We start from the raw sequence: 26,667 nt of genomic DNA on the forward strand, positions 1-26,667 counted from the left end.
GCTGATATCATGAGACAGATTTGTCATTCTAAACATTATGCAAATGCTGGGGCAGCTATTGGCAAACAGGAGGATCAGCCGTGTCAAAAAGTACTTTGGCTAAGTTGTGCCATAACTTGTGGCGTCATTAGGCCTATTTCATATAAATATCCTAAATGCTCCTGTAAATACATTAACTGCGCTGCAGCTAAAATTATATTAAGTCATATCTAGAAGTTTTTTTTTATATGGTTATAAGAAAAGTCTTAACCATTCTTAGGACCAGCCAAAGAGCAGATTAACTGGTGTGACATGGCTGATACCTGTTGACGCTTCTGACAGTCAAGGGTTCCAGTGTCTGAGGCTGTGTCTGCTGGTGAACACTAGCTAGAGATCCAGTGTGCTTTGTATTAGGTTGAAATCTAGAGGAATTTAGAGTAGCATCTCAACTGGTAATATTTAACTGGGCTCTAAGGATTTTTATTCAAGAGCTTGAGAAACGCCAGGGTCAGATGGATCGTTTCCCTGAAGCATCTTGTTTGTGGCGCTGGTACCCTTCCACAGTGAATGCTTGGGAGAAGGTCAGAACTAACCTTAGAATGACAGAAGCATCCTCTGACATTCTTAACTTCCCTCAGTCACCTAGTACATCTTACATGCTTCATGAAACTCTCCCTCGTGGGCCCCGTATATTCTCACCCTGTTCACTTAGCCAATTGCAACACCACAGCAAAGTTATGTTACAAAAAGTCCACTAGCTCTCTAAAAAGTTGTGTTTCTTGAATTTGACCAGAAAATACCTCCTAACTCTCAGAGGGTGTGTGTGTATGTTTATGACATAATACAACACAATAATATATATTATATATTGTGTCGTATATGTGTCATATGCAATATATATTAGTTTCCGTAGCATTCTCTTCCTTGAACACTTTCTAAATACAACTCAAGGCCTGACCTGTGGTGGCGCAGTGGATAAAGCGTCAACCTGAAATGTTGAGGTTGCTGGTTCAAAACCCTGGGCTTGGCCCTGGCCGGTTGGCTCAGCGGTAGAGCGTCGGCCTAGCGTGCGGAGGACCCGGGTTCGATTCCCGGCCAGGGCACACAGGAGAAGCGCCCATTTGCTTCTCCACCCCTCTGCCGCGCTTTCCTCTCTGTCTCTCTCTTCCCCTCCCGCAGCCAAGGCTCCATTGGAGCAAAGATAGCCCGGGCGCTGGGAATGGCTCTGTGGCCTCTGCCTCAGGCGCTAGAGTGGCTCTGGTCGCAACATGGCAACGCCCAGGATGGGCAGAGCATCGCCCCCTGGTGGGCAGAGCGTCGCCCCTGGTGGGCGTGCCGGGTGGATCCCGGTCGGGCGCATGTGGGAGTCTGTCTGACTGTCTCTCCCTGTTTCCAGCTTCAGAAAAATGAAAGAAAAAAAAAGAAAAAAAAAAAAACAACCCTGGGCTTGCCTGGTCAAGGCACATGTGGGAGTCGATGCTTCCTGCTCCTCCCCTCTTTTCTCTCTCTTTCCTCTCTCAAAAGTGAATAAGTAAAATCTAAAATAAAAAAATACAACTCAATTTTTTTACACAAGCTCACCACCCTCCCTGCAGTTATTTTAAGAGCTTCATTTTAAAAGATGATCTGATTTTTAATTTGAGTATAAAGACTTTAAGGTTTTTGTTGTTTTTGTTTTTGTTTTAGTATAGTTCTTCAGCCTGCACGGTTTTCTGAAACACACAGAAAGAAAAAGACACCGTAGATATTTTAATACTGTTATACACAGAAGCAAATACATGGATTTTTAAAATATTTTTGCTGCCTCTAATTTTAATGTTTCCTTTGTAAAGTGATCATTATTTGAATACATATTTAAATTCTTCTGCAGTCTAGGAGCAAGGCCACTCCTGCAAGACTTTTAATTGTGACTTTTAATAAGTTAAATCAAGAGCATTTTATTTAAATAGATACATTTGTAATATTACTTAAATATATGCATGTGAGGGCAGTCTTTCAGGTTCCTAATGTAGGGTTTTGGTTTTACTTAACGTCGATTGTTGTGGATGCTTTGGTATTTCCTGGAAACTCTAAATCTAAGCATACCTTAGTGAGTTGTGTTAATAGCCACAAAGTGGCTCCTGTGGCGCTTCCTCATTGTCACTGACAGGGAAACTAACAACAAAACGTACACTTGAGGTGCCAACATGTTGCTTTTAACAGAAAGCAAACTGGATTTATTGGAAATCTAGGGTAACAATTAGTCCTTCGGTGGCTTCCTTCTGTCCCCAAATACTCCCACGCTGGAGATAGTGTTGAGAAGCAGCTGCCACGGTGTGAATGGGCCTTCACAAGGTCACAATGAAGATAGGCATAGTTCAACAATGGTTACTAAGAAGAGTATTTAGGAAAGAAACTCCAAATCTCTGCGAGGATGGCTTCCAGTCTCTGAAACAAAGCTCCTGTGAGCATCGGGTTCAAGTCCCTGTTTTAATGAAGCTCCTGTGAGCATCGGGTTCAAGTCCCTGTTTTAATGAAGCTCCTGTGAGCATCGGGTTCAAGTCCCTGTTTTAATGAAGCTCCTGTGAGCATCGGGTTCAAGTCCCTGTTTTAGTGAAGCTCCTGTGAGCATCGGGTTCAAGTCCCTGTTTTAGTGAAGCTCCTGTGAGCATCTGGTTCAAGTCCCTGTTTTAATGAAGCTCCTGTGAGCATCGGGTTCAAGTCCCTGTTTTAGACCTTAGCTCTTCCTCAAGTCACTTTAGATGCAGAGTCCTGATTGTGAGATGCAGCCTCCGAAGCCTCAACCCTTTCTGTCCTCTTTTTCATGTATCCTTGCACTCTTGGTTGGTACTGTTTTGTTTCTTAAATCAGTTTCTACCATTGACATGCCTTTAGTGGGCTCTGCAGTGGCCCTACCAGCTGACTGTAGTGAATGTACACATCCCTGACAAGAGGGATAGCCCTGAAGAAGAGCTCTGTACTGTCAAATACAGCCCGAAGTAGGTTAAAAATCGCAGCCTTCTAGAGTCAGCAGATTCATCAAAGTAAGCCAAGTAAAAAAAGTGGCTAGGTGAGTGATGTCATCCATCCAAGCTGGTCCCATTGCATTCCTCTTCCACGTTGCTCTGGGTATCTGCTAGCTGGTCATCTTGCAGACTGGTCCTTCGTAGGAGAAATTGCTCGTTTGTGTCCTCCATGACAAACCTGAAACCATTCTCTGAGCCTTGCTTTAGTGTTTTGGAATAATGCTTGTCGACCTGAACAATGAAAATTTATGATTTCATGAAGGAACTGTGCTTTTGGTTCTGCACGGCCAACTGATAAATTTTGTCTACCTCATTTTCGTATTAAAGTTTGCAGCTCCTGTAGGTAGGAAGAGGAAATGTTCGACATCAGTTATTTTATCACCTCATTGCATCTCTCTCGAGCAAAAAATAAAGATTGTAAATATCACTGCCATATTTTCTCAATACAGCTAGCAGCCTAGCCTAGTATGATCTGAATATTTTGAGCAGTCCAGATTTCTATGTGTTTACATAATAAAATATAATTTATTTTTCCATGTTATTTAATTTTATATACAGTGTTTAAAAATCAGTGTTTATCAGCAGACTGTAAAGTCAAATAGGCTATGTGAATTAGAAATGCATTTGTATGTTTCTTTTAGTTTTAAAAGGATACATTTTCATTTTGTACATATCGCCTACAACCTGTACTATCCCTCTCCAAGTACAAGTAGCCAAATGGGAAACTTTATGTAATTGGATGTTTAAAATGTATATTCTAAAGGGATACTTTAGAAAATATTTTTGAATTGGAAATGATGCTTAATGATACAAACAAAAATATATGAGGCTTAACATTTGTCATTTATTTTATTTTCTAATACTGTTGTACTGATTCACTGAGTCTGAACTATGAAATAGGAATGCTCCATTTATTGAATTTATAGATAATGATAGAACATAGCCAGAAGACAGAAACGCATGATTAAAAGAAATGGTTCTACACATGTAAGTGGTGCTAGGTGTAGGGAAAAGCTCACCTAAAGTGCATAAATTTTAGCAGACTTTATTCTTTGTGTTCTGATAACTATAAAATACTTCAGCATTTGTCAGTTCTGTTATTTGTTCACCTGAAATTCATTTCAGAAAGCATTTCTTATTAAGGAAAATAAAGAAAATACTCTAACGATAAAATAAGCTTGCAAGTTTTAAGAGAGCCCGCATTTTCAAAAAAATTATATACTGTTCAGATGAACCCAGGTGTTTACTGGTTCCACATTCCCCTACGGAGCCTCCCATTTTCATTGTCATTTATTATGGTAATTGAAGGTGAAAGAGCCAACACGAAGGAGTCCCTGTACCCGTTTGATATCTTTATAAGGTGATGAATAAGTGAAAATAATAACTTTATGAACTTTTTAAGGCCAAACACGTAACTCCTGGAAGCATATATGATAGCTAACATTTACTGAGTACTGTCTTGCTTAACTGTGTACTAAGCCAAGTTAAGCAAATACGCGTTATGTTCAGCCCTCATGGTGCCTTGTGAGAGTGGTGTTTCTATGAATTTATCTGACTATGTGATGATTTACCTTAGTGATAAGACTTCAGTGTCACTATACTAACTATATTAATCCTGCTGATTTTGATAGAAACAAACAGCCCGTGTTCCTAATGAAATTTTTAAACGCCTGTTCATATTCAAGAAAGGATATGCCTAACACTCAAATGTCATCTGACCTAAGTATTGACTGTCCATTTCACTCCAATGACAGAACACCCAAATTTAGTAGTTATTGCTAAATTCCCATAGCCAGCAGGCAGGAACACTTCAACTGCTTGTGCTTAGGGAAGGGCCAAGCACCATTTCCCTTTCACTTTAAAGGCCGTGTTAACCAGACTAGGAGGAGGAGGTAAAGATTTGACCATGGGAACATCACATTAAATATGTATGCATTTCTTAGAAATTTAAGATTTTTTTTTACTAACAAAGACATAATCTTAATCATATGCTTAGTGCCTTTTTTAAAAATAAGATATGCATTGTTTGGCTTATCAATATGAACTATAGAGATAAGATAGTTTTTTCATTCCAAACAGTACAGCATATGAAATTGCTAAATTTGCTTGAAGTCAACATCGATTCAGACTCTGTAAACCATTCATCTAAAATGTATTCAAAACACACACCACCCTGGCCTGCATCTATTTCACTGGAGGTAAACTATTGCTGACCTTTATTTTTCTAGGCTTTTTAGTGATTGTATGCCTATCACAGACTCTGTTCCTGCGTTTGGACAGCTGACATTTTGTGATAGTTTGGCAGACTTCAACTTTGACAGTTTTAAAAAGTCCACAGGTAGGAGCAGGGTGGAGCAGAGGCTGGGGGGTGTTTAGGCCTCGAGGGGGGGTGAAGGTCCTGGTGTGGACAGACTCCCATCAGAGATGGGACAGAAAGGACGAACCGGAGTGGAGGAGGAGGCTGAGACCACGTCTGACGGGCTGGCAGGGGGTCCTGATTATGAAAGGCAGTTGAGGAAGATTTATTTTATGAGGAAGAAGTAAAAAGACTCTGGGTCATTCCTTAAAAAAAAAAAAAAAGTCATTTTTCAGCAAATATTTTGTATGTTCCTGCTGTGAGCCCGGCGCTGTTCTAGGTGTTGAGGTTATAGCAGTGAACAAGTCAGAGCTCTTCATGCTAGTGAGAAAGAGAACAGTTGGTACTAAAAGAATAAAATTACACATGTAATTAAAGAACCGACCCTTTTTTCCGGGCAGCCCCTCTACACCCATGAAAATAAAATGCTGTACATATTGCTAATAGGATATATATGCAGGGTTGGACAAAGGAAGGTTAGTAATAATAAATGATACAAGAATAAACTGTTTCATGGACCCATATACACTGCTCACAAAAATTAGGGAATTTTGTATTGCCTCATATTCATTTTGAAATATCCTCTAATTTTTGTGAGCAGTATATATATTTATGGCTGCTAATAAACTTTCATAAATATAAATTATCGATCCTATCTTTCCTTTTAAATGTGCAAGTTGCCCAATCATTTTCAGGGATCATTGCTCCCTGGCTGATAGCATGGAGACTTTAAAAACCTCCCAGCAGGGACCATCTTCTGTTCACTTTTATACTAGAACCCAGAAGAGAGGAGTTCTGAAAGCCAGGATGAGTGCAGGGGGGCCTTCATGCCTCTCCCTGCTGGGTTCTCAGCCTCTGTGTACATGTGGGAGGTTGTGGCCAGAAGCACATTTCCCCTTTGTTTTTCGGTGGGTTCCAATGAGATCTGTGGTGTACACTGCCACCCACCACCTTGGCTTCTTTTGTTGTTTCCTCTAAACTGGGATCATTTTCCTGGATGATTTTAATGACCACAACTTCCTTTTCCAGAAATTTATAAAATAGAGCATGGGCAGTCCAGATAAGAGCGTGCAAAAAATTGTATGGAAGATAATCAATATGGGCTGACCCTACAAAGCCACCATTCTTGGCCAGATCTACACCCTCTTTTCTTCTTTTAAAAAGAGGTTATGTCTTGGCCAGCACAGCCCAATAACGTTCTACCATGATGGAAATGTTTTCTATTTTGCTCTCCAATATGAAAATCACTAGCCACATGTGGCTAATATTGAGCACTTGAAATATGGCTAAGTTGAACAGGGAAGTGCATTTTGAATTGTATTTCATTTTAATTAGTGTAAATTTAAACAGCCACCTGTGGCTCAGGGCTACCATACTGGACAGGGGAACCTCAGTCAACAGCAATTAATAATAAAGTAGCAAAGAAGTCAATAAACTTATACAAATAAGTTGGGGAGAAAAGCTCTGTGTCTGCATGTGAGGGTCCGGATGTGGGGTGCTCTGCCCTGCAATGAGAGGCACTCTCTTGCCCTCTCTTGTTTTGTCTTTGTTCTGAAACTTCAGTGGGTGTTTCCTGACAGTTGGGCATTAGAAAAAACAGGACAATGAAAAAGAGAGGCTATCAGAACCAGCTGTCTTGAGAGTAGTAATTCCAGGACCTCAATGTAAAAGCAGCTGTTAAAACAAATGCTCCCCTTTTGCATCTCAGAGTTCAAGTTCATCATGGCAGTAAGTTCAGTTAAGGAGAAAGAATGTTTGTGTGTTCAGTGGGCCAAAGGGCAAGGCTCGACTCATGCTTTCTTTTTAGAAGGCAAAAATGGAAAACAGGTAGCCGCTATGTAGAAGCTAGTATTTCAAGAGATCACTTCTTTGAAGGAAGAGTTTCAGGAAGCAGCTTTTCAGATTAAATGAGCCCAGTAGGTGAAGACTGAGCTGATTAACTTTCAGGGTGCTGTTTCAAAGGTACTTCAGGAGAAGCAGAGTTGAGGCAATGTCTTCTCCATCACTGTAACTGTCATCATTTAACGTCCCAAAATGTAGCCTTCACAGTGTTATGAAAACCCTTGTGGATTTATTCACATCCCTAATCCATATTGATGCCCACCAGAAATTAAATTTTATGCAACAACATTGACTGCAAATTGACGGGTGATGTCATCCCTTCGCTTTTCCAGTGGCCAGATAAAATTGTTTGTTGGGCTTTTTTTTTCCTTTAGAGCAATGCCCTGAATTAAACTATAAACCATTCAGGTGGTTTGTTTTTTAGAAGCTCATGAATTTATTATGCTTCCTCTTAGGTTGTCCACTACAAAAGGAAATAAGTCAAAAAATTTTCCCTGAGCCACTGTCCTCTAAAATATCTCAGAATGTGGATGAATGGATAGCTTCAGTTATCCACAAAGAGCTGTTTTTCCCTCCTTTAATTTTGCACATTATATTTCCATCATTCTAGGAAGGACTTTGTTTTTTCACTGTAACAAACACATTTTGAAGTGTTTACTATTTTTATGAATTATGCAAAGCAGTTCACCCCATAATCTAATTTAACCCTCTCTATCTAGATGAAGTTAGCACCATCAGGGAAGTTAACCCGCTGGTTTTCAGTCATACTGCAGGGTAGGGGCCACAGCTGAATTTGAACCAGGGACTTCCTGACTTTCAAACCCATGGTTTTAACCAAGATACAGTCGCCTCATATTACCGTCTATTTGGTGAAATACAACCTCCGTGGAAAGGGGAGTTCTACCATTTAAGATTTTCTGTCTTAAAAAAAAAAAAAAAAAGATTTTCTGTCTTTCCAGGTGGTAACTACTTGGTACATTTTGGAATTATTGAGCCATTTACAAATTTTGCTCAGGGCACTAAGGGGATGAATAAGAGAAAATTGTTTCTCTTGAAATTAAACCAAGTAATAAAGGGCAGGAATTGGGCCTTCTAGAAGATTCTGAAGGAGAAAAAAGCATAAAGTATTGAATAAACAGACATTAAGTGATATGTCTGACTTTTTTTTAAAATTTTTTTTATTTATTCATTTTAGAGAGGAGAGGGAGAGACAGAGAGAGAGAAGGGGGGAGGAGCTGGAAGCATCAACTCCCATATGTGCCTTGACCAGGCAAGCCCAGGGTTTCGAACTGGCGACCTCAGCATTTTCAGGTCGACGCTTTATCCACTGCGCCACCACAGGTCAGGCTGACATTTTAATATACAAAGAGAAATACAGTAACTTGTGATCATAAATCTAAGTGTTTTCTTTATTTAGTAGATAAACAGATAATCAGGATGATAGATTAGGTTTGTTAAAGCCAGTTGGGGGATTTTCAGATGTTTATGGTGATAAGGTTTGTTGTAGAATGTGTTTGCTGTTGTGTGTGCTACAGGTAAATGCTGAAAAATTATGAAATTAAAATTTATTAAAAAGTTAACTTGCCTGACCAGGCGGTGGCGCAGTGGATAGAGTGTCAGACTGGGATGTGGAGGACCCAAGTTCGAGACTCCGAGGTCGCCAGTTTGAGCATGGGCTCATCTGGTTTGAGCAGAGCTCACCAGCTTAGACCCAAGATTGCTGGCTTGAGCAAGGGGTTACTCGGTCTGCTGTAGCCCCCTGGTCAAGGCACATATGAGAGAGCAATCAATGAACAACTAAGGTGTCGCAATGAAAAACTAATGATTGATGCTTCTCATCTCTCTCCATTCCTGTCTGTCTGTCCCTATCTATCCCTCTCTCTGACTCTCTCTCTGTCTCTGTAAAAAAAAAAAAATTAACAAGTTAACTCACGGCCCTGGCTGGTTGGCTCAGCGGTAGAGCATCAGCCCAGTATGTGGAAGTCTCAGATTTGGTTCCTGGTCAGGCCACACAGCAGAAGCACCTATCTGCTTCTCCACCCTTCCCCCTCTCTTTCCTCTCTATCTCTCTCTTCCACTCTGGCAGCCAAGGCTCCATTGGAGCAAAGTTGGCCTGGGCACTGAGGACAGCTCCATGGCCTCTGCCTCAGGCACTAGAATGGCTCTGGCCACAACAGAGCGACGCCCCAGATGGGCAGAGCATCGCCCCCTGGTGGGCATGCCGGGTGGATCCCGGTCGGGCACATGCAGGAGTCTGTCTGACTGCCTCCCCGTTTCCAGCTTCAGAAAAATACAAAAAAAAAAAAAAAAAAAGGTTAACTCACATTAAAAACTCTGTGGTTGAAATAAAACAAATTAAAGGCATTGAGGTATATCTTCCAAACTATTCCTGAGATAAAGCAAAGCCAAGGAGTTGAGCTCTTCTCCTGGCAAGTTCTCAACCCTCTGGCTAGCCAGGCAGCCCTCCGAGCCTGTCCTTGCCTCCTCTCCCTGGCTTCAGCCTCACTCCCCACTTTGCTGTCTCCCTCACGGCATGTGGCATGGGGGGGATAAGTCCTGGCTGTGGCTGGGAGCTGTGTAGGCTGAAGAAAAGGGAAATATGCAGGGAGAAAACAGTTCCCTTTTTCTCAGCTAGACAGAGTGAGGAATGGAAACACAGCCCCCATGTTTCAAGTGAAACGCCTGTTTTCTAAATCATTTATTTTATTCCCCAAAGGTGACTTCCCTTTGGGCTAAAGAGGCCCACTGTTCATACCTGCTGCCTTACTCAATGTGGGCATACCATGAACAATGCGGAAATGAATCCAGGAATGAGCCCATCCACTCAGGAGCTGAACTCCTCCTCACATTGGCTTAGAAATGTGGAAATAAAGGACTAAACTGTAGGAAAGACTCCCTAAAACATACATATTGGATGGTGGTGTGTCAATAGTGATTTCCTGCCTTGGGGAGTTGATGGTATTTATGGAGGAGAGTGTCCTTGATTTGGGGAAACTATTGTTTTGGAGGTGATAAAGTGTTATGCCTGTAAATTGCTCTCAAATTTGTCCAGGAAAAGATAAAAATAATGGTGTGTGTGTGTGTGTGTGTGTGTGTGTGTAAGAAATAAATGTGTGAAAATGTTGGAAGGTGGGGAGTCTGGATAACAGGGTGAAGAGTTCTCTGTGACGTTCTTGCAATCTCTTTTCAAGTTTGGGATTTTTCAAAATAGGTTATTCAAAAAGTTTTTTTAAACATAAATATGTTGGTTGCGGTTTTGTACGTAGCAGAGCAGCTCCCTCACTGCGATCTATTGAAAGTCAGCCCTCGACACAAGGGTTTGTAAAAAAATAATTAAAAAAAAAAAAAGAAAAGAAAAAAATTAAAAAAAAAACCCATAAATATGTTAAAAGTGTGTATTTTACTTCACAAGGACGTAAAGAGTAGATCTGGATTTATTCAGGACTTTAAAATTTTTGACACATTTTACGAAGCTGATTTTAATCTCAGATTTGCACTGTAACATCAGGATAGAAGTGGGTACTCTAGCCGGAGCTCGGCATAAACAGAAATTTTCCTAGTTTTTTACTGGCTTTTCCCCCATGGTTTTCTCTTCTCCTGTCTCCTCCCTCTCTCCAACTACTCCCTCCCCCACTCCACCCAGATAGCTAAAATGAAAGGCCTCTGGGAATGCTGTGTTTTTTTCCTCCCTTTTTCCCAGGGAAATACACACATTCACTGCAAGTCTTGTCAGTAAATTCCTGAAATACTTGGACATATACAGACTCTTCTATTTTCTATTCACTGCTCTTGGTCAAAACCCAGATTCCTTGAACAAGAAAATGTGTACTGTTTGTTTTCCTTGTGCTTAATAAAAACCCTCCTGCAACCAACTCACCTATTCTCACATGGCAGTTTGCCCTTTCTTAATGAAATCATTACTTCTTAATCAAATGTGAAATATCCGGGAACCCCTTAGCAACAACAGGTCACGGCCACAATGTCAGGGAGGAAGTGCTGTCCAGAAGAGCCTGTTTGTTCATGGTAGTGGGGATCTTTGTTGCTGTGCGTGGGAACTGATTGCACACTGTACATGTCATGTTCTCAAGGTTGCGGTGTGATCCCCAGTCAGGGCACATACAGGAGTCAACCAATGAATACATAAATAAGTGGAACAGCAATTTGATGTTTCTTTCTCTCTCCCACTCTAAAATAATAAATAAAGTAAATTTAAAAATCAATTCAGTTTTGAGAGCTTGTTGGAAAACTTTATCAAAACCGTGGGGTAATTCAGTTCTCAATTGGGAGTGATTTTTACCCCTACCCCCACCCCCAGTGGACACTGGGCAATGTCTGGAGATATTGTCAGTTGTCACAAATGGATTGGGGGTTCTACTGGTTTCTAGTGAACTGAAGCCAGGGATGTTGCTGAGCATTTTACAATGCAGAGTATAGCCCCCAACAACAAAGAATTATCTCACCCAAAATGCTGAAATAAGACCAAGGCTGAGAAACCCTGCAGAGACATCCGGTGAAGAGAGGAAGGACTCATAGTCAAAAGTCAAAGTTGAAGGCACAGTCATAAGCACCGTGGAATGACCCTGGTTAGCTATCAGAATGCAGTTCTCTCTAGAGAGTTAAATCTTCCATAAAGTATTATGTGGGATTCCAGGAAGCCATCAAGGTCAGTCAAAGATTCCCAAGGGTGAGCTAAAAATTCAAGGTTTCCAAGCTGCCTCACCAGATTGTGAATTTGCAAACCAACAAGAAGTGTCACTCATTCTTGTTTTGGAGGAGGGAGGGAGGGGATTTGTAAGGATGCACAGATGTGCCCAAGGTGACCTATAGGCACTCTGCGTGGCAGCTTTGGCAGGAGTAACCAACTTTGGAAAGAGGCATAAATGAGAATGGGTGTCTCTAAGAAAAGCAGGTGTACTCCAACATATTCATACATTTGGGTTGTTCTGATCACACTGATAGCTCATATGTATGTTTCTTTCAATTTTATGTTCTAAACAGATAGTACTTCCTTATTCTGTGATAGCATAAGTACATATGTAGTGGTCCAGCTGTATCTAGGAATTTGTATTGGAATTGAATATTTAGGTTTTGGGGGAGGTACTCTTTTAAAAACAGGACTAAACCTAGTTTGTATTTTATCTAAGGAACAGCAGACCGCATTTCTGATACAGGACTAAGGCAGTGAGGGGAACAGAAAGTATTTCCTAAATTATAAATAGGTATGAAGATAGGCTGCCCAATCTCAGTGCTACTGACATTTGGGCCAGAAACTTCTTTGTGGGGCTGGTCTGTGCACTGCATCATGTTGGCAGAGCTGTAGCCTCTACCCACTGGATGCCAATAGTGTCTCCTCTTTGTTATGATAACAAAAGATGTCTTCAGACATTGCCAAATGCCCCGAGGCAATAATATCCCCCCACCCCTATAGTTTTATGGATTTCTTACAGAACTTTTCTTTGCACGTTTTCGTGGGATAGTCCGCAGCATTTCCCAGATACATTTGATAACAATCCCTGTGTTTTAAATCGGAGAGTCTTTGAGATTATAAAGTTGTTTCCTTTCTCCTCTGAAGGAAGAGAAATCATCACATTGTAGAGATCATCAGGTTTTCCCCATCGTTATTTCCCCACCAGATTTTTCTTTAACCCAGTGGAAGAAGCTATACTTAGGTGGTCGGCTTTTCCAGATGTATGGCATTAATTTGGCTTTTCTGTACATGAACTTCTAGGGAAGAAAACTTCTGAAGTCCTGCCTCTCCATACCTCCCATTATCCACTTTCCAAATTGTCCCTGCTTTAGCAGATAGTGAATGGTTTATATTTAACTCAAGCCCCCACGCCACACAGACACACATATACTCAGAATAGCAGGCTTTGCTCTGAAATTGATAGGTCAGAGAACATTTCAGGTGATGCATCTCCTGGCCCTAGAAAGAAAATCAATCTCAGCTCTTTTCCCTCAGAAGGGTCACTAACAATGGTCATAAATACTCTAAAGCATTGGGACTGGAGGAGAACGCTGTCAGTGAAGGAAATGCAAGCAAAGTGAACCCAGGACACCACCATCAGCCTCAGAAGTTCTATGACAGGACCTCTAGTGAAATACTGGGTTTTTCTCACAATGTTTAAACTTTATGTGACAGAAGACCGCAGAAATTCTTATTAAAAGAAGACATGCACACTGGTGCCCAGTGTAGAAGAGGTCTTGGTTCTCCATCAGACAAGTGGGTACCACCTTCCAGAATGAACTGGAGCATTAAATTACTAATAGACTATGTAAAAGGCTCTTTAAAATTAGAAGTTGAGTGTTGCCTTTTACCTAATTATAAACTTTACGGTGATTCTAGGCTATAAATCGGACACATGCAAATCTTTAGTAAATAAGCAAGAAGACACTGCTGCCACTGAAAAGCTCGCTTCTCTACATGAATGAGCTTCTCAACATAACAATCACCAAACAATGGCCAGTCCTACATTTCTTGGTGTACACAAAAAGGTATCCATCTTCAGTTGGCCAGACAGATGTGACCAGCAGTGGAGACATAATAATAAAGACCCTTATTTACTGAGCATCTGCTATCAGCCAAGCCCTGGGCTGGTACTTTGTGTTGCTAATCTTCATGTAATCCTTGCAGAATAGACTTTTGTAGGCAGGTAGGAAAACAGCTGCAGGGAGACTAAGCAAGTTTCCCAACATCTTACAATCAGTAATTCTCGGGTCCAAATGTGATTGACTCCCAAGCCCCATGCTTTCCCACTTCCTCTTGGTAACACTGTCAAAATTTCTGGAAATACTGATTTTGATATGTGACATAAAAGGAATGATCTTGCCCAAGTGGAAACCAGTTCAGTGCTCCTCTGCATTTTAAAAGCTATAGAAGCTTAGTCGTTAGGATGTGAATGTTTTCCAAGGGTTTTTAGCCAGTTTCCTCATTTTGTTCATTCTTATCAAAAGTGGGAGGTAGCTGAATATTTGCATTTTTTAAATAGAACAATTTTAACACTGCACTTGGTTTTGAGTCATTTTCAAAGAAGCTCAGCAATTGGACTTGGTCACCCAGCATTCTTACATCAGAGCCTGAAGAGGCTTGGCTTCCCCTTGGACATTTACAGCACCCTAAAATGGTATAACTTGCTACATCCCTGTGACAGGTCTGCTGGACTTAGAAAACTAGATCTTCCTGGCTGTGGCATGGTCCTAAGAGGCTATGGTGGCTGGCCTGCCAAGAATGTACAGGCAAGCTGGCAATGATTCACTCCTATCAAATTGACTCTCCAGTTACCAAATCTTGGGCTGCATGGTGGTTTTGCAGGCCTGCATAGCTTATAATTTCAGGGACATTTTCTAAATGAAGGAAAACTTTTAAAAGAATGAGGATGAAACCTAGACACACTGTTTTGGAACAGAAATATGAGCCTTCTGTTTTTGCTTTCAGCAGTTTGCAGTCAGAATGAAAATATATATTACCTGTCCTAGATAGAGCCCATTCTTGTCCATTACATTTCTTTGTAGTCTATTTTAAATCTGTCTGTCTACATTTATTTCCATCTGGCAAAGGTATCATTCTAAGGTGATATCTTCAGGGAGGAGAAGTATTAGGTGACTCGGTATTGGTTGTGTCAGTGGTTTAGAGCCGAAGTTTTGATGTCAGACTTGGCTTTGCAGGTCAGTGTAGTGTTCCGAGTTCCTAGCTGCTGCCATTTGCCATCTATTGTATTACATTTTCAGATAACCTTCCTCGTAGATGCCCGCGGTGCAATATTTAGTTCTGTAACTATAAATTAAATATTAAACCACAGGGTACTTAGCCAGGTTTGGACTGAATAGACACAGGAGATAGGAGAGAGCAGGAGTTATTTGGTCTGTACAGTGAGCTAAGCATTGTGCAGACTGTTTACCTAATCCTTAAACATTCTTGTGATATAAGTGGCTTAGAGTCTATCTGATCCTGTTCATTTACTAATTCATGCCTTTATTGGTATATCCTTTAAGTGCTTTCTATACACCAGGTATCTTGCTAGCCATTGGGGATATAGCAATGAACAAAGGTCACAAAAATCGTTGAACTCACTGAGCTTACATTCTGGTGGGTTTAGGGGGATAACCTGTAAATGACAAACAAAATAAGAAAGGTAAGCTATATATTGTGAAAGTGATTGCTGACAGATTAACTAAATTAGAGAAGAGGGAGAGAAAATAGCAAGGAAGAAGAGCAAGGAACTGGAATCTGGAGGAGGTTAGACAAAGCCCCATTAAGAAGGTGGCATTTGAGCAGAGAATTGGGAAGTACAAAAGCAAGTCATGTGGGTTTTCCAGAAGAAGTGGATTCCAGGGTAAGACCCGGAGACAGGAGTACCCCAGGCATCAGTGATAGCAAGGAGGCCAGTGTGGCTGGGAGAGAGGGGGTAAGGATGGGATAAGAAATTAGAGATGGAGTTGAGGGAGAGGAATGTGGAAGCAGACCATGGGAGGGGAGAGGAAAGGTTAGAGCATTGAAGGGGTTCTTGTTTACATTCAGTGAGGTAGGAAGCCATTGAAGGGAGAAGAATGTTGAGTATGAAAATAAATTTGTTTTACAAGACTGATTCTGGCTTTTGAGTTTAGATGAAGCTACAGGAGGAGCAGATATGGAAGCAATGCAGTAACTCCGATGAGAATGTTCACAATGGAAGTGGTGAAAAGTGGTGGGAATCTGATATAGTTTTAAGGTTGTACCAAAGGGTCAGCCGAGTGCTAGGACATGGGGTACAAGAGAAAGAGAAGTCTGAATGACCCCAGTGCTGTGCACTGGGTAGTGGAAGGGTGGAGATTCCACTGATTGAAAGGGAGGAGGCTATAGGAAGAAGAGGGTTGTGGAGAAAGACCAGGACTTCTGTGTTGGACATGTTAAGTTTGAGATGCTTATTATCCATCATTTCATGCCTCCTGTTGAGCACACTTGGAAAGAAATGTTTGGTTAAGCATCTTACATAAGATTATAAAGGAAGAAACCAGGTTTGACTGATTCCAAAACCAAGGTTATGACTATTACCCTCTTCTGCCTCAAGCCTTGTATCTCTATTTGAATAAACTTCAGATTAGTATAGGAATAATTTAAGTTCACAGAAAACCATCAACACAATTTTAGCCACTTCTTATGCCAAGTCTTCCATGTCGTGAGCCATTTACACTTTAGCTGGGGATTTTTTTCCAGTCATTCTTTTATAGTGGTACTTTGAGCCATTTCTTTACCAAAAGCAAGCAGGAGGAAGAGACAAGAAAAGCCACAAAGAACTTGTATAGTGTATGCTGACAGTAGCTTGGTCTTGTCTGAACTCCCAGTACAGCAATGTGAAGTTGGAGGAGAAGTATCTAATTTAATCATGGTTAAAATGAGCTTTTTCCTTCCTGCTGAGCATGTTTCTCTGGACACAAACTCAGATATGTATAATATATACATCTTAGTTCGGTGATGGCATTAATATCTACATAAAAGCAAATTGATTACATGAACTACTTTCTAAAAATAAGTTATGAATTTTCATTGTTAAAGTATTTAACGTGTTGGCATGTAAAGATGTTTCTTTCACTCCAGGTTGATGGAGAAAGGGCCAGACAGGCAGAAAAAAAGCAAGACTGGAAAATGCAATTAAATAAACTCTGTCCTGGTACCTTTTCAAATGACTGAATGACACATAGACTAAGTCTTTGGTAGGAGGAAGCAATTCAAGGGATGGCCTTTGGTTAGGAGTGAAACTCCCAGACACCATGCATGGACTACTTTTCTACAGAAGCATTCCCAAAGGTGACTTAAGTTTTAGATGTGTTCCTGCTAATATCAATAGTAGCATGTCATGGGTGGGTGTTCCTGAGCACTGTCATATTCTAGCAGAGTGACATCTCCGATAGCCTTGAAGTCTCCTGGCTGGGCCTTCAGTCATGGTCCACTTTCAGAGTGCCAAGAAACTTGAGTCACCATTATCACCAGCCATAGCTTTTCCATTTCTTACTTACTCAGATGCTTCTTCACTTACCTTTGCAACAGCTGAGAACAAGGATCCTGGAACAGATGTCTCACCCTCTACCCACCCTATCTTCCGAATTGCCTTCACAGAGAATCCTGTGGCAAGCGCAGAGTGTGGGTCCTTGTTCCAGCTTCACCTCTTTTTTTGAAAATGACAATACCATTATTCAAATCGGTTACAAGTCATCATTCTGCACGACCTTGAAAGGGAAAAGAGGGTGTATACAAAGAGTCAATGCGCTTGGTTGGAATGGGGACTCGGAGGGCATAGAGACGACAGACCTGGTGACGTAAGATGCCCCAAGCTCCTGGACACACCACTGGATGTACTGCAGTAGAATTCATCAGCTGCCACTTGTGCAGATTTCCTTAGTTTCTGTTTTCTGCCTTTATAAGTAGAAAAACTGTAATATTTATACTGTTTCAGAACAAAAAGAACCCCAGCTAGGTTTTCACAGCTTGCATAGCTAATCTGATATGCTGTTATATTTCATGTTAAAATTTACTCCCCCCTCATATGAAGTTTTTTTATTATGAGGTTGGGAGGGGAGCTGGAGAGCCTGTGCCTCGCAGTTCCTGGGCTAATGAGCAGTGGTGGGCGTGAGCACCCTCGCAGCTCCTGGGGCCAATGAGCAGTGGTGGGCATGAGCACCCTCGCAGCTCCTGGGGCCAATGAGCAGTGGTGGGCGTGAGCACGCTCACAGCTCCTGGGGCCAATGAGCAGTGGTGGGCGTGAGCACCCTCGCAGCTCCCCGGAGCCAATGAGCAGTGGTGGGCGTGAGCACGCTCACAGCTCCTGGGGCCAATGAGCACTGGTGGGCGTGAGCACCTCCCCTGCGCCCACACTTGTCTGTTCCACCCTTTCCCTTGGAAGGCACAGGCAGGGCCACCTACTCGGCTAGAGCAGTGACGGCAGCCTCAAGTGTGTGCCAAGAGCTGACATGTGAATCGTAGTTCCTTTTCTCCCGCAGCCTCAGACCGTGTAGCATTGAAAAGGCTGGGGGTGTTGGGAGCTATGCGGATGGATAGTGGTCTAAAGTCCCATCTGGCTGGGATGACTGGGACTCTTGCTTTCTTCCATGGTGTCCCCTGCCAATCTCCTGCTTTCTCAGTTCCTTTTCATGGTGACAAGTGCCATGGTGGTCCTGGACCTCAGCAGCCATCAGGCAAGCCTGTCCACATGGGCTTTATGCCCTGAAGTCACAGCCCTTGCTTCCTGGCAAAGCTTTCTCTCCTTTCTCCTAAGTCATTTTGGTTCCCAGAGGCCCCGTACAGAGCCATTCTTGTATGTGAGAGGCCCTATTAAAAATACCCAAATCCAGGTGTCACACCTGCCAATAAGATGTTTTTTGACAAAGAACCGTGACCACTTCCACAGCCAAGCTGAGCAAAGCAGGGAAGTAAACGGTGTGCATTCAGTAATGGTGATCACTGGACGGTGCTGTGTTTTAGGATATGTAAGAAAAAGCGTAACAAAAACATGTGAAACGTATGTAGCTCTTGAGATCATCAATATGAGCAGGAAATGATGGAGCAGAAAATAGATGTGCCATTCCGATGTGGTCTTTCTTCCTCTTACTTGTCTTCCTGTCCCTTGTGGGTAGAGGGACCATATTAATAAGTGATCATCAATGAGAGTGGAAAGGGCACTGCAGCGGAGAGGGACTTCTCAACATTTATGTCTGCTCTGTGTGTTTCTTTGTGACCTTTGGAGAGGAAAGCTCTTCACCTAATCACATGGGTGGGTGTTTGCCAGTTTAAGTCCCTCCTTCAACCAGCAAATCCTGTGTTAGAACGTTAGCCTTAGGTTCCATTAGTTAACATATATTTTTTAAAAATACATTTTGCCTGACCAGATGGCAGTGCGGTGTATAGAGTGTTGGACTGGGACACAGAGGACCCAGGTTTGAAACCCCAAGGTCGCCGGCTTGCGTGTGGGCTCATCTGGTTTGAGCAAAGCTTACCAGCTTGAACCCAAGGTCGCTGGCTTGAGCAAGGGGTCACTTGCTCTGCTGTAGCCCCCTGGTCAAGGCACATATGAGAAAGCAATCAATGAACAACTAAGGAGCTACAATGAAGAATTGATGCTTCTCATTTCTCTCCCTACCTGTCTGTCTGTCCCTATTTGTCCCTCTCTCTGTCTCTGTCACACACAAAAAATATACTCACATTTTTATACACGCATTAGGAGATAGTCTAAAGACTCCACTGAATAGAATTAGTAGTCATAGTGATGGTGAATGTGTTAATTTTTTTTAAGTGTGCTGGCATGTGCATGTCCACCCCTTGGACTTTGTTCTCAGCGGATACCACTAGACAAGAAGTATTGCACTCACTCTGATTCCTGCTGGTGTGTACTGTCTGTCATAACCAAAGGCCATGCCTTCCTCTCTAGTTCCTGTCCATCCTACTAGCTGTTATGAGCATCATGGACTTAGAATAGGAACTGGACAGGAGCTCAAAGTCCTGAGCCTGCAGGTGACCTTGAGCAAGCCTGGCCCCTTTTCTCTAGGGTTGCATTTGTAAAACAAAGGGAGGGACTGAGTAACATTTGAGCTGTTCTACAACTCAGACATTTGAGTGATTAGTCCTTGGTGAATCAGCAACCCAGTGTTCTTCAGCAGTGAATAGAAATGACCATTCACTGGGGGGCATCGGGCAGGCCCCAGAGGGAGAACAAACCCTGAAAAATGGCTGAGAGGAAATCAGGGTGTGGCTTTGGCTGAAGGCAGCTGTGGTCTTTTCCTGATGTGATTGTGTATTTGCTTCATAGAGTGCTGTCTTCCCAGGGTGCTAACAATGTTGTGCAGTATGTGTTAAAGTCAAAGTACTAACATCGCATAGCTACTTTCTTCTTGGATGACCAAGAAATCAGAGGTCTCTAGAATAGTCTTCAGAAACATTTCTGAGACCCTTGCTTTCTGGTGTTGCCATAGGTAAGCAGGGGTGAGCGCCTGTTTTCCTAACCGGGCCCTGTCTCCAGTATAGCATGAGGAAGGAAATGGTGGCCAGGAACAGACATGCTGGACTTGAAGCCTAACTAACTCTGTTGCTTCCTCTCTGTGAACCTAGGCAAGTGACATCACCTCGTTAATCCCTTATCTGTAGAAAGGACCCTAGCAGTGCCTGAGTCACAAAGTTGCTGTTGGGATTAAGTGAAGCCAGGGTTCTTCACCCAGTTCCCCGCTAAGGGTGAGTTTAATAGAAGGGTGCTAGTGTGATTTCTAAGTCTGCTCCGAGGGGAGGCGTGCGCTTAGGAGGCCTCTCTGAATCTAACCCGTGCCAGGTCAGTTCAGCATTAGCACTGTGGGTCAGAGTCTAGGTGGTTTTATCATTGTGACCTTTAGGAAAACATGACATTTTACTTATAGTATCTTCTGCGATGGCTACAGGTCTCATGTGTTAATCTGTTTCCATACATACTCACTGACTGCCTGCAGTGTGCAAGGCAGTAAATAAACCTGTGTGAGCTGTAGCTATCTTTTTGCCACGTGACAAACCCATGTGGTTTTCCAGGTCTCGCACTGAGTAGAATCTGAATCTTTGACCCCTCAGTCTATACCAGGGGTCCCCAAACTTTTTACACAGGGGGCCAGTTCACTGTCCCTCAGACCGTTGGAGGGCCGGACTATAAAAAAACTATGAACAAATCCCTATGCACACTGCACATATCTTATTTTAAAGTAAAAAAACAAAACGGGAACAAATACAATATTTAAAATAAAGAACAAGTAAATTTAAATTAACAAACTGACCAGTATTTCAGTGGGAACTATGCTTTTCTCACTGACCACCAATGAAAGAGGTGCCCCTTCCAGAAGTGCGGCGGGGGCGGATAAATGGCTTCAGGGGGCCGCATGCGGCCCGTGGGCCGTAGTTTGGGGACCCCTGGTCTATACCCTTGTGTTCACTTTCTTTTCTCAGTGTAAAAATACGTGCAGGCTGGCATCATATTGCCTTTCCTGGTGGGTGACGCTCGTGAGGCCTCACTTCGTTCATCACTGTCGTAGCAGAGGCAGCCCTGAGCCCGGTGGCAGCACTCCCTCCCTGCTGGTAGCATGCTCTCCAGAGAGGTTTGACTCCTTTTTGTTAAACAAAGCCAAAATGAGAATAGAATCAGGAAGAGCTGGTTGTTTTATGAGCAGACACAACTGAGCATTTTTTAAATGAAGTGATTTAGATGTTATTTCTTATTTCAGAGAATCACAGAGAAAGGCCTTGAATGATAATTAGCAAGGTCTCCTGTCTCAGAACTGAACTTGGCCCACCAGTCTCAGAGTAATGGTTAGCTACCCAGTGGTCAAAAATCCTTAGACTAGTAGATACCTTGACTGAATAGCTTCTGGTACATAACCTTTCTTGTGACCTTTCATGCTTCCTGATTTCTGCCTTGCTGTCAGCCTGTCTGGGGTTGGTAACATGGACTAGTTGATCAGCATCCTCTGAGACACAGTTCATGTAACAGACTCTCATGTCTCTGGGTTACCTGGCAATGATAACACCTAGATATGCAGAACCATGCCCAAACGCTCTACCAGGGCCTTTCTCCTGACCAGCTATTAATCCCTGAGTATTAGGCACGGCTGTAATCCAGCCAGTCCTGATTCACACACCACCCACTCCCCTCAGCCTCACTCTCTGCTAGTCCCACCGAGAACCAACCTTCTCGTCCGATTTTGTGTTCATGGCTGACCTCCGCCCTCCTTTTCATTCCTCCTGTGGAGTCCTTACCAGTCCAGGGAGCTCATTCTCCTTAGGTCTCAGCCCTTCTCTTCCAGGCAGACACCACTGGGGCTGTTTGTTGGCTGCTTGCTGACTCAGAGACCATGCACCTCAATATAAGTGAAAGGACAATGCCCGCAAGGCCCGGACCACACCAAACCCAGATCCACACTGGAGCTACCATTTGAGAGCAAGAAAGCCCTTAGCCGAGGTTGTGAGCGTCTTTTTCCCCAGAGGAGCTTAAATGCAAGGATTTCAAACTCTTAGAACTTAGTTTGTGGAAAGTGTTCAGGCAACATGTGAACAAAGTGCCACATTAAACATCTCCTTTGAAAGGCCTCCCACAAACGAAAGCCTGCAAGCCTGGGCATTTGAGATGTGGACCTTGATGTTTCTAAGTAACAAGCGGAGATTACATTGTTTGGGAATCTTGCTGCAAGTTGGGGGTAGGGAAATCATTCCCCTAAACAACTTGGGCTGTTTCCCAGGGAAAAAAAGGTCACATTTCTATTGGCCAACTAGAAGGCTATTTTAGCTGCAAATTTAAGGAATAAAATATTTCCCAGAGCAAGAACCCTCAGATATGTAGTCAATAAATAACATGTGACGTACTAAACTTAACTGTTCTCTCAGTGACGAATGTCTATGCAAAAGTCAGTGCCAGGAAAGGGCTGGAAGTGATCAGATGGAAGTTTCCCTCAAATATAAGAGCTGAAATCTGTTTATTTGGTTATCAAAATAACAGCTTCTTTATGAAGTCATAAAAGACTCATTAATAAACTGCTGGATATGAAAATTTCCATGAGCAGCTGTTTCTCTTCATTGGTAAGTCTGAATAAAATCAAAATTGTTTTTTATCAGTAGATGCCTAGAGAATTTTGTAATTGCCTTCTTTTTTCCAAGTTCCAATCAGGCCCCCCAAATAAGAAAATGCCCTAGGAATGGGTGGGATGTAGCTAATTCAGATCGTTGATGATCATCAAGGCAACATACTTAGAAACTACTTTCATCTTCATTTCATGGGCAATAAGATGTTGGTTGCACCCCAGATGAATTGTCTTGATGTTGGTAGTTCAGCTGTTTTCATTGGGCTGTAACTGTAACTGACAGACCTCTCCACTTGTACTGGAGTCATATGGGCAGAGGTATATATAAAGCACTGTGGTTACACCATTTTGAAAACACTAATTGTCTAGAATAACAGTGACTATCTCCATGGTTATTGGGATGATTAAATAAGATCATATATATACTTCAAGTCTTAGAGAAGTGCCTGGCTGATGAGTAAGAGGAGAACACCATGCCCTTTCTAATTCTGCCTCTGAAGATTGCTGCCTACGTTCAGGCTATCTCTTCTGATGACTGCTACAGATTACTATATCAGTATTTCTATCAATGCCCTGTATCCTCTTGATAGTAAGGAACAGTTTGTTTGTACTGTCTGTGTATTGAAATGACTACCTCTAAGCATAGACTTGCTTTAAGCTCACTCATGGTAATCTGTAACTATGTCGGTATCTTCACCCCAATTAACCAAATGTTACCACCCACAAGTTTATAGCCTTTAATCCCAGCCTAGTTCCTACAAATAAATATATCCTTGACTCCCAATGCTGTTTTCCCCATCTCGATAAATGTCATTTATCTAACTAGTTGCCCATACCAGAAATTTGGGAGTCATCCTTGACTCCACTTTCTCCCCTCCACCCCACAACTGACCCATCAGCTACTGTCATTTGTACCTCAAAAAACCATGTCTTAAATCCACCAACCTCCCACCTGAACACTCCGCACCCTAATCTAACCATCACCTCTTATCTAGAAAAATGTAATCACTTCCTGGGCAGTTTTATTGTTTCCACTCACACTTGTATTCCTACCCATTATTTACTCAGTAGTCAAAGTGAAAATTTTAAAACCAAAATGAGAACATGTCTTGCTCAACTTAAAACTCTTCAGTGATTTCCCACTGCATGCAGAATAAAATCCAAATACATTATTATGACCAGTGAGCTCTGCCTGTACATCAGGGAATGTCGCTGGGAGCCCTTTTTCCAACAACTCCACATATTTCTTTCATAAAATTCTCATCTCAATTAATAAGCATATGTTTATTTTTTGTCATCACTTGATTGGTGCTGGTCTCCTTTTACTGGTTAATCTATATACTTTATGAGGACAGGGATTACATTAGTTTTGTTCATCACTGTATCCCCAATGCATTGCATAATTCTTGGAATTTAGTAGATGCTCAATAAATGTTCGTGGAATAAACAAATGAACTCACCCCAAATTCTAATTGTGCCCTTATATTCTTGTGAAAGTAACATTTTTAAATATTAAAATTAGTTACTAATAATAGAGAATATCTGCATTTAGAACACTGGTTTGTAGGGAGATGTCTAGGAACTTCATCTTAAAAACCTTCTAGAATTATATTCCACAGTCTTAAAATACACATCAAAACACTATCGGTTGAATGATGGATGTTTGAGTTTGTTATAGATATTCAAAGTGGGCTCCTTCCTTCTACCCATTTCTCTGTTAAGATTTCCAGAATGACTGCTCCAAAACAGAGTGCTCAGAAGATGAAAGCCCCAATGAAAACAGATGTGCCTCCATTTCCTAAAGTAAAAAGTTATAGCCAAGCCTGTTAAGATACATATTTTAAATTTTTGTCTATCAGCTACTGCTTGAAATTTTTATAATGGTTTGTGTGTACTACAAAAACATGTCTGGCAAGTTTATGAACGGTGTAACTTTGAGCTTACTTGATTGGTAATAGTGGTTGAATTGATACTAGGCTGCCTGTTCTACATGGTACTATTTATCTATTAGGCATAAAAGGGCGCTTTGGTAATTTAAGTGAACAAAATCACAGTTACTGGAGGAAATAAGAAATATTGAATAAAAGGAAATGACACTTGAAATCTATTTTCATTGCATTTTCACATTTTTCCTTCATTCTTAAACTCATTTCCTTCTAAAAAACAAGAATGCTATATTGAGAAATAGTGTGTCTTGAAACCTGAGCCAGCAAGCTTATGATCCGAGTGGTAATGACTTCTATAATTGCTAATGAGGCACTGGAAGTTGCATATCTGAGTGCACTCACTGGGGCAGCCTCTTGTCTGTTCCACAAGAAGCTGTCATATCAAATTTTTGTACTGCCTCCGTGTGCACTTTGATTCCTAAACCTTTCTGAGAAACCTAATCTGAAATCAAAGTCAAGTTTCTTAGATGTGGTCAGACAAGGTCACATTTAAAACAGTTCAGTGAACCTGCAGACCAAAGTTGAAAGGTAATGCCTCCCTCCTGGAATTGGCAGACTTACCTGCTAGCTTACCTTTCGATTTCTAAAGTGCTTTTTCTCCCCCTTTTTCTCAATGAACTGGGAAAAGAAGAGCTTATCCTCTGAAAAATGGTGAAGAGTTTCCTTAAATCATTTAATTAGGAAATTGGACACAGTTGTATTTTGGAAATCAACTTTATCCAATCAGTGACTGACGAGGCATTTTGTTGAAGAAATATCTTGGTCAGAGATAGCATGAAGTAAGATACAAAAAGAAGTCCTTATTTCATAGTCAGAGTTCTTTAAATCAGAACTGCATGGTAATTTCAGATCCATGGACTTCATTCTTGACCTAAATTATCAAGATTGACCCACTCTCTTGAGTGACCGAAAACACTACCCAGGATTGCAGTGGTAATGCCAGAGACATTTTTCCTCCCGTGCTACCTTCTCTTCATGTCGTCTTTGAGATGTTATCCACAATGGTGCTGGAAAAGGGGGAATGATGACTCTGGTCAGGCATAATCTTAACATCTTCCAACACAGGTTTTTTATCAAATTCCATGTGATTAAAAAAAACAAAACAACAACAACCTTGCCATTGCTTTATATTTCAGTGTTCTGTCTCTTGTGGTCGAGGGCATAAACAACGAAATGTTTACTGCATGGCAAAAGATGGAAGCCATTTAGAAAGTGATTACTGTAAACATCTTGCTAAGCCAGATGGGCACAGAAAGTGCCGAGGAGGAAGATGCCCCAAATGGAAGGCTGGCGCCTGGAGTCAGGTGAGCAATGCTTCTCCTCTATGACTGCTTTGTTACCTTCGGGCACGTGGCTGACACCAGCGAGTGGGCTTGTGTTCCAGTGCTCAGCTCTGAGTTTTTAGAGGGTAGCTCAGGAGGGAAGACTCTTTATGTCAGGATGCTTACTAGCTGGGCAAGTGCCTTCAGCCCTTGGCACTTTGAATATTATCTGCAGTAGGTTGTGAAGATCCATTCTCAGCGGTAGCAGATGGAGCCATCAGACGTCTAGTGCAGAGCAGCCCTCAGAACTTCACTGACAGCATTTGTATTATCATTCACCACTCAAAAAAAACACTGCTTCAGATTGCAGTGAGATGAACTCTGGTCGCCTGGCAGGAATTGAGTCTGAATTTAACTTTGAGATTCCTAAAGAAAGAGCTGTCAATATCAAATATTAGAGAATATTTCTCTGCCATTTACTTGCATACACGAGAGGTAGGGGGCAGACAGGCAGTGGTTCTCTGTCGTTTCTAGTGTGCGACCGTGGGCAATTTCTGCCTGAGCCGACTTCATATGGTTCTTATGAGGATTTAATGCAATAATGAATATCATGTACTTGTATCTCATAAGCTCTCAAGAATAATAATTTGTTCGGATAAGTGTGATGTGTGTTTCAGGGAAACAGGTTAGTACCCAAGAAACTGATTATACTTAGACTCCACTAA

At 41.9% G+C, this 26,667-nt stretch overlaps 1 protein-coding gene and 1 long non-coding RNA gene across 2 annotated transcripts in view; one reads left to right on the plus strand and one right to left on the minus strand.

Annotated features, from left to right (window-relative positions):
- Window positions 1-26,667, plus strand: part of ADAMTS9 (ADAM metallopeptidase with thrombospondin type 1 motif 9) — a 175,809-nt gene that overhangs the window by 101,205 nt on the left and 47,937 nt on the right. Inside the window, exon 29 of the mRNA XM_066244506.1 lies at window positions 25,817-25,984. Within this exon, the coding sequence (XP_066100603.1) occupies window positions 25,817-25,984 (168 nt within the window). The remainder of the gene's footprint in view (window positions 1-25,816; window positions 25,985-26,667) is intronic.
- On the minus strand, window positions 1,743-25,867 carry LOC136314093 (uncharacterized). The gene is made up of 3 exons (XR_010727272.1): window positions 25,242-25,867; window positions 17,196-17,385; window positions 1,743-3,321 (listed from the first exon to the last, which is right to left on the minus strand). It is a non-coding gene; the product is annotated as an uncharacterized lncRNA (long non-coding RNA).

This window comes from Saccopteryx bilineata, chromosome 10 (genome assembly GCF_036850765.1).
Source record: "Saccopteryx bilineata isolate mSacBil1 chromosome 10, mSacBil1_pri_phased_curated, whole genome shotgun sequence".
Classification (NCBI taxonomy): Eukaryota; Metazoa; Chordata; class Mammalia; order Chiroptera; family Emballonuridae; genus Saccopteryx; species Saccopteryx bilineata.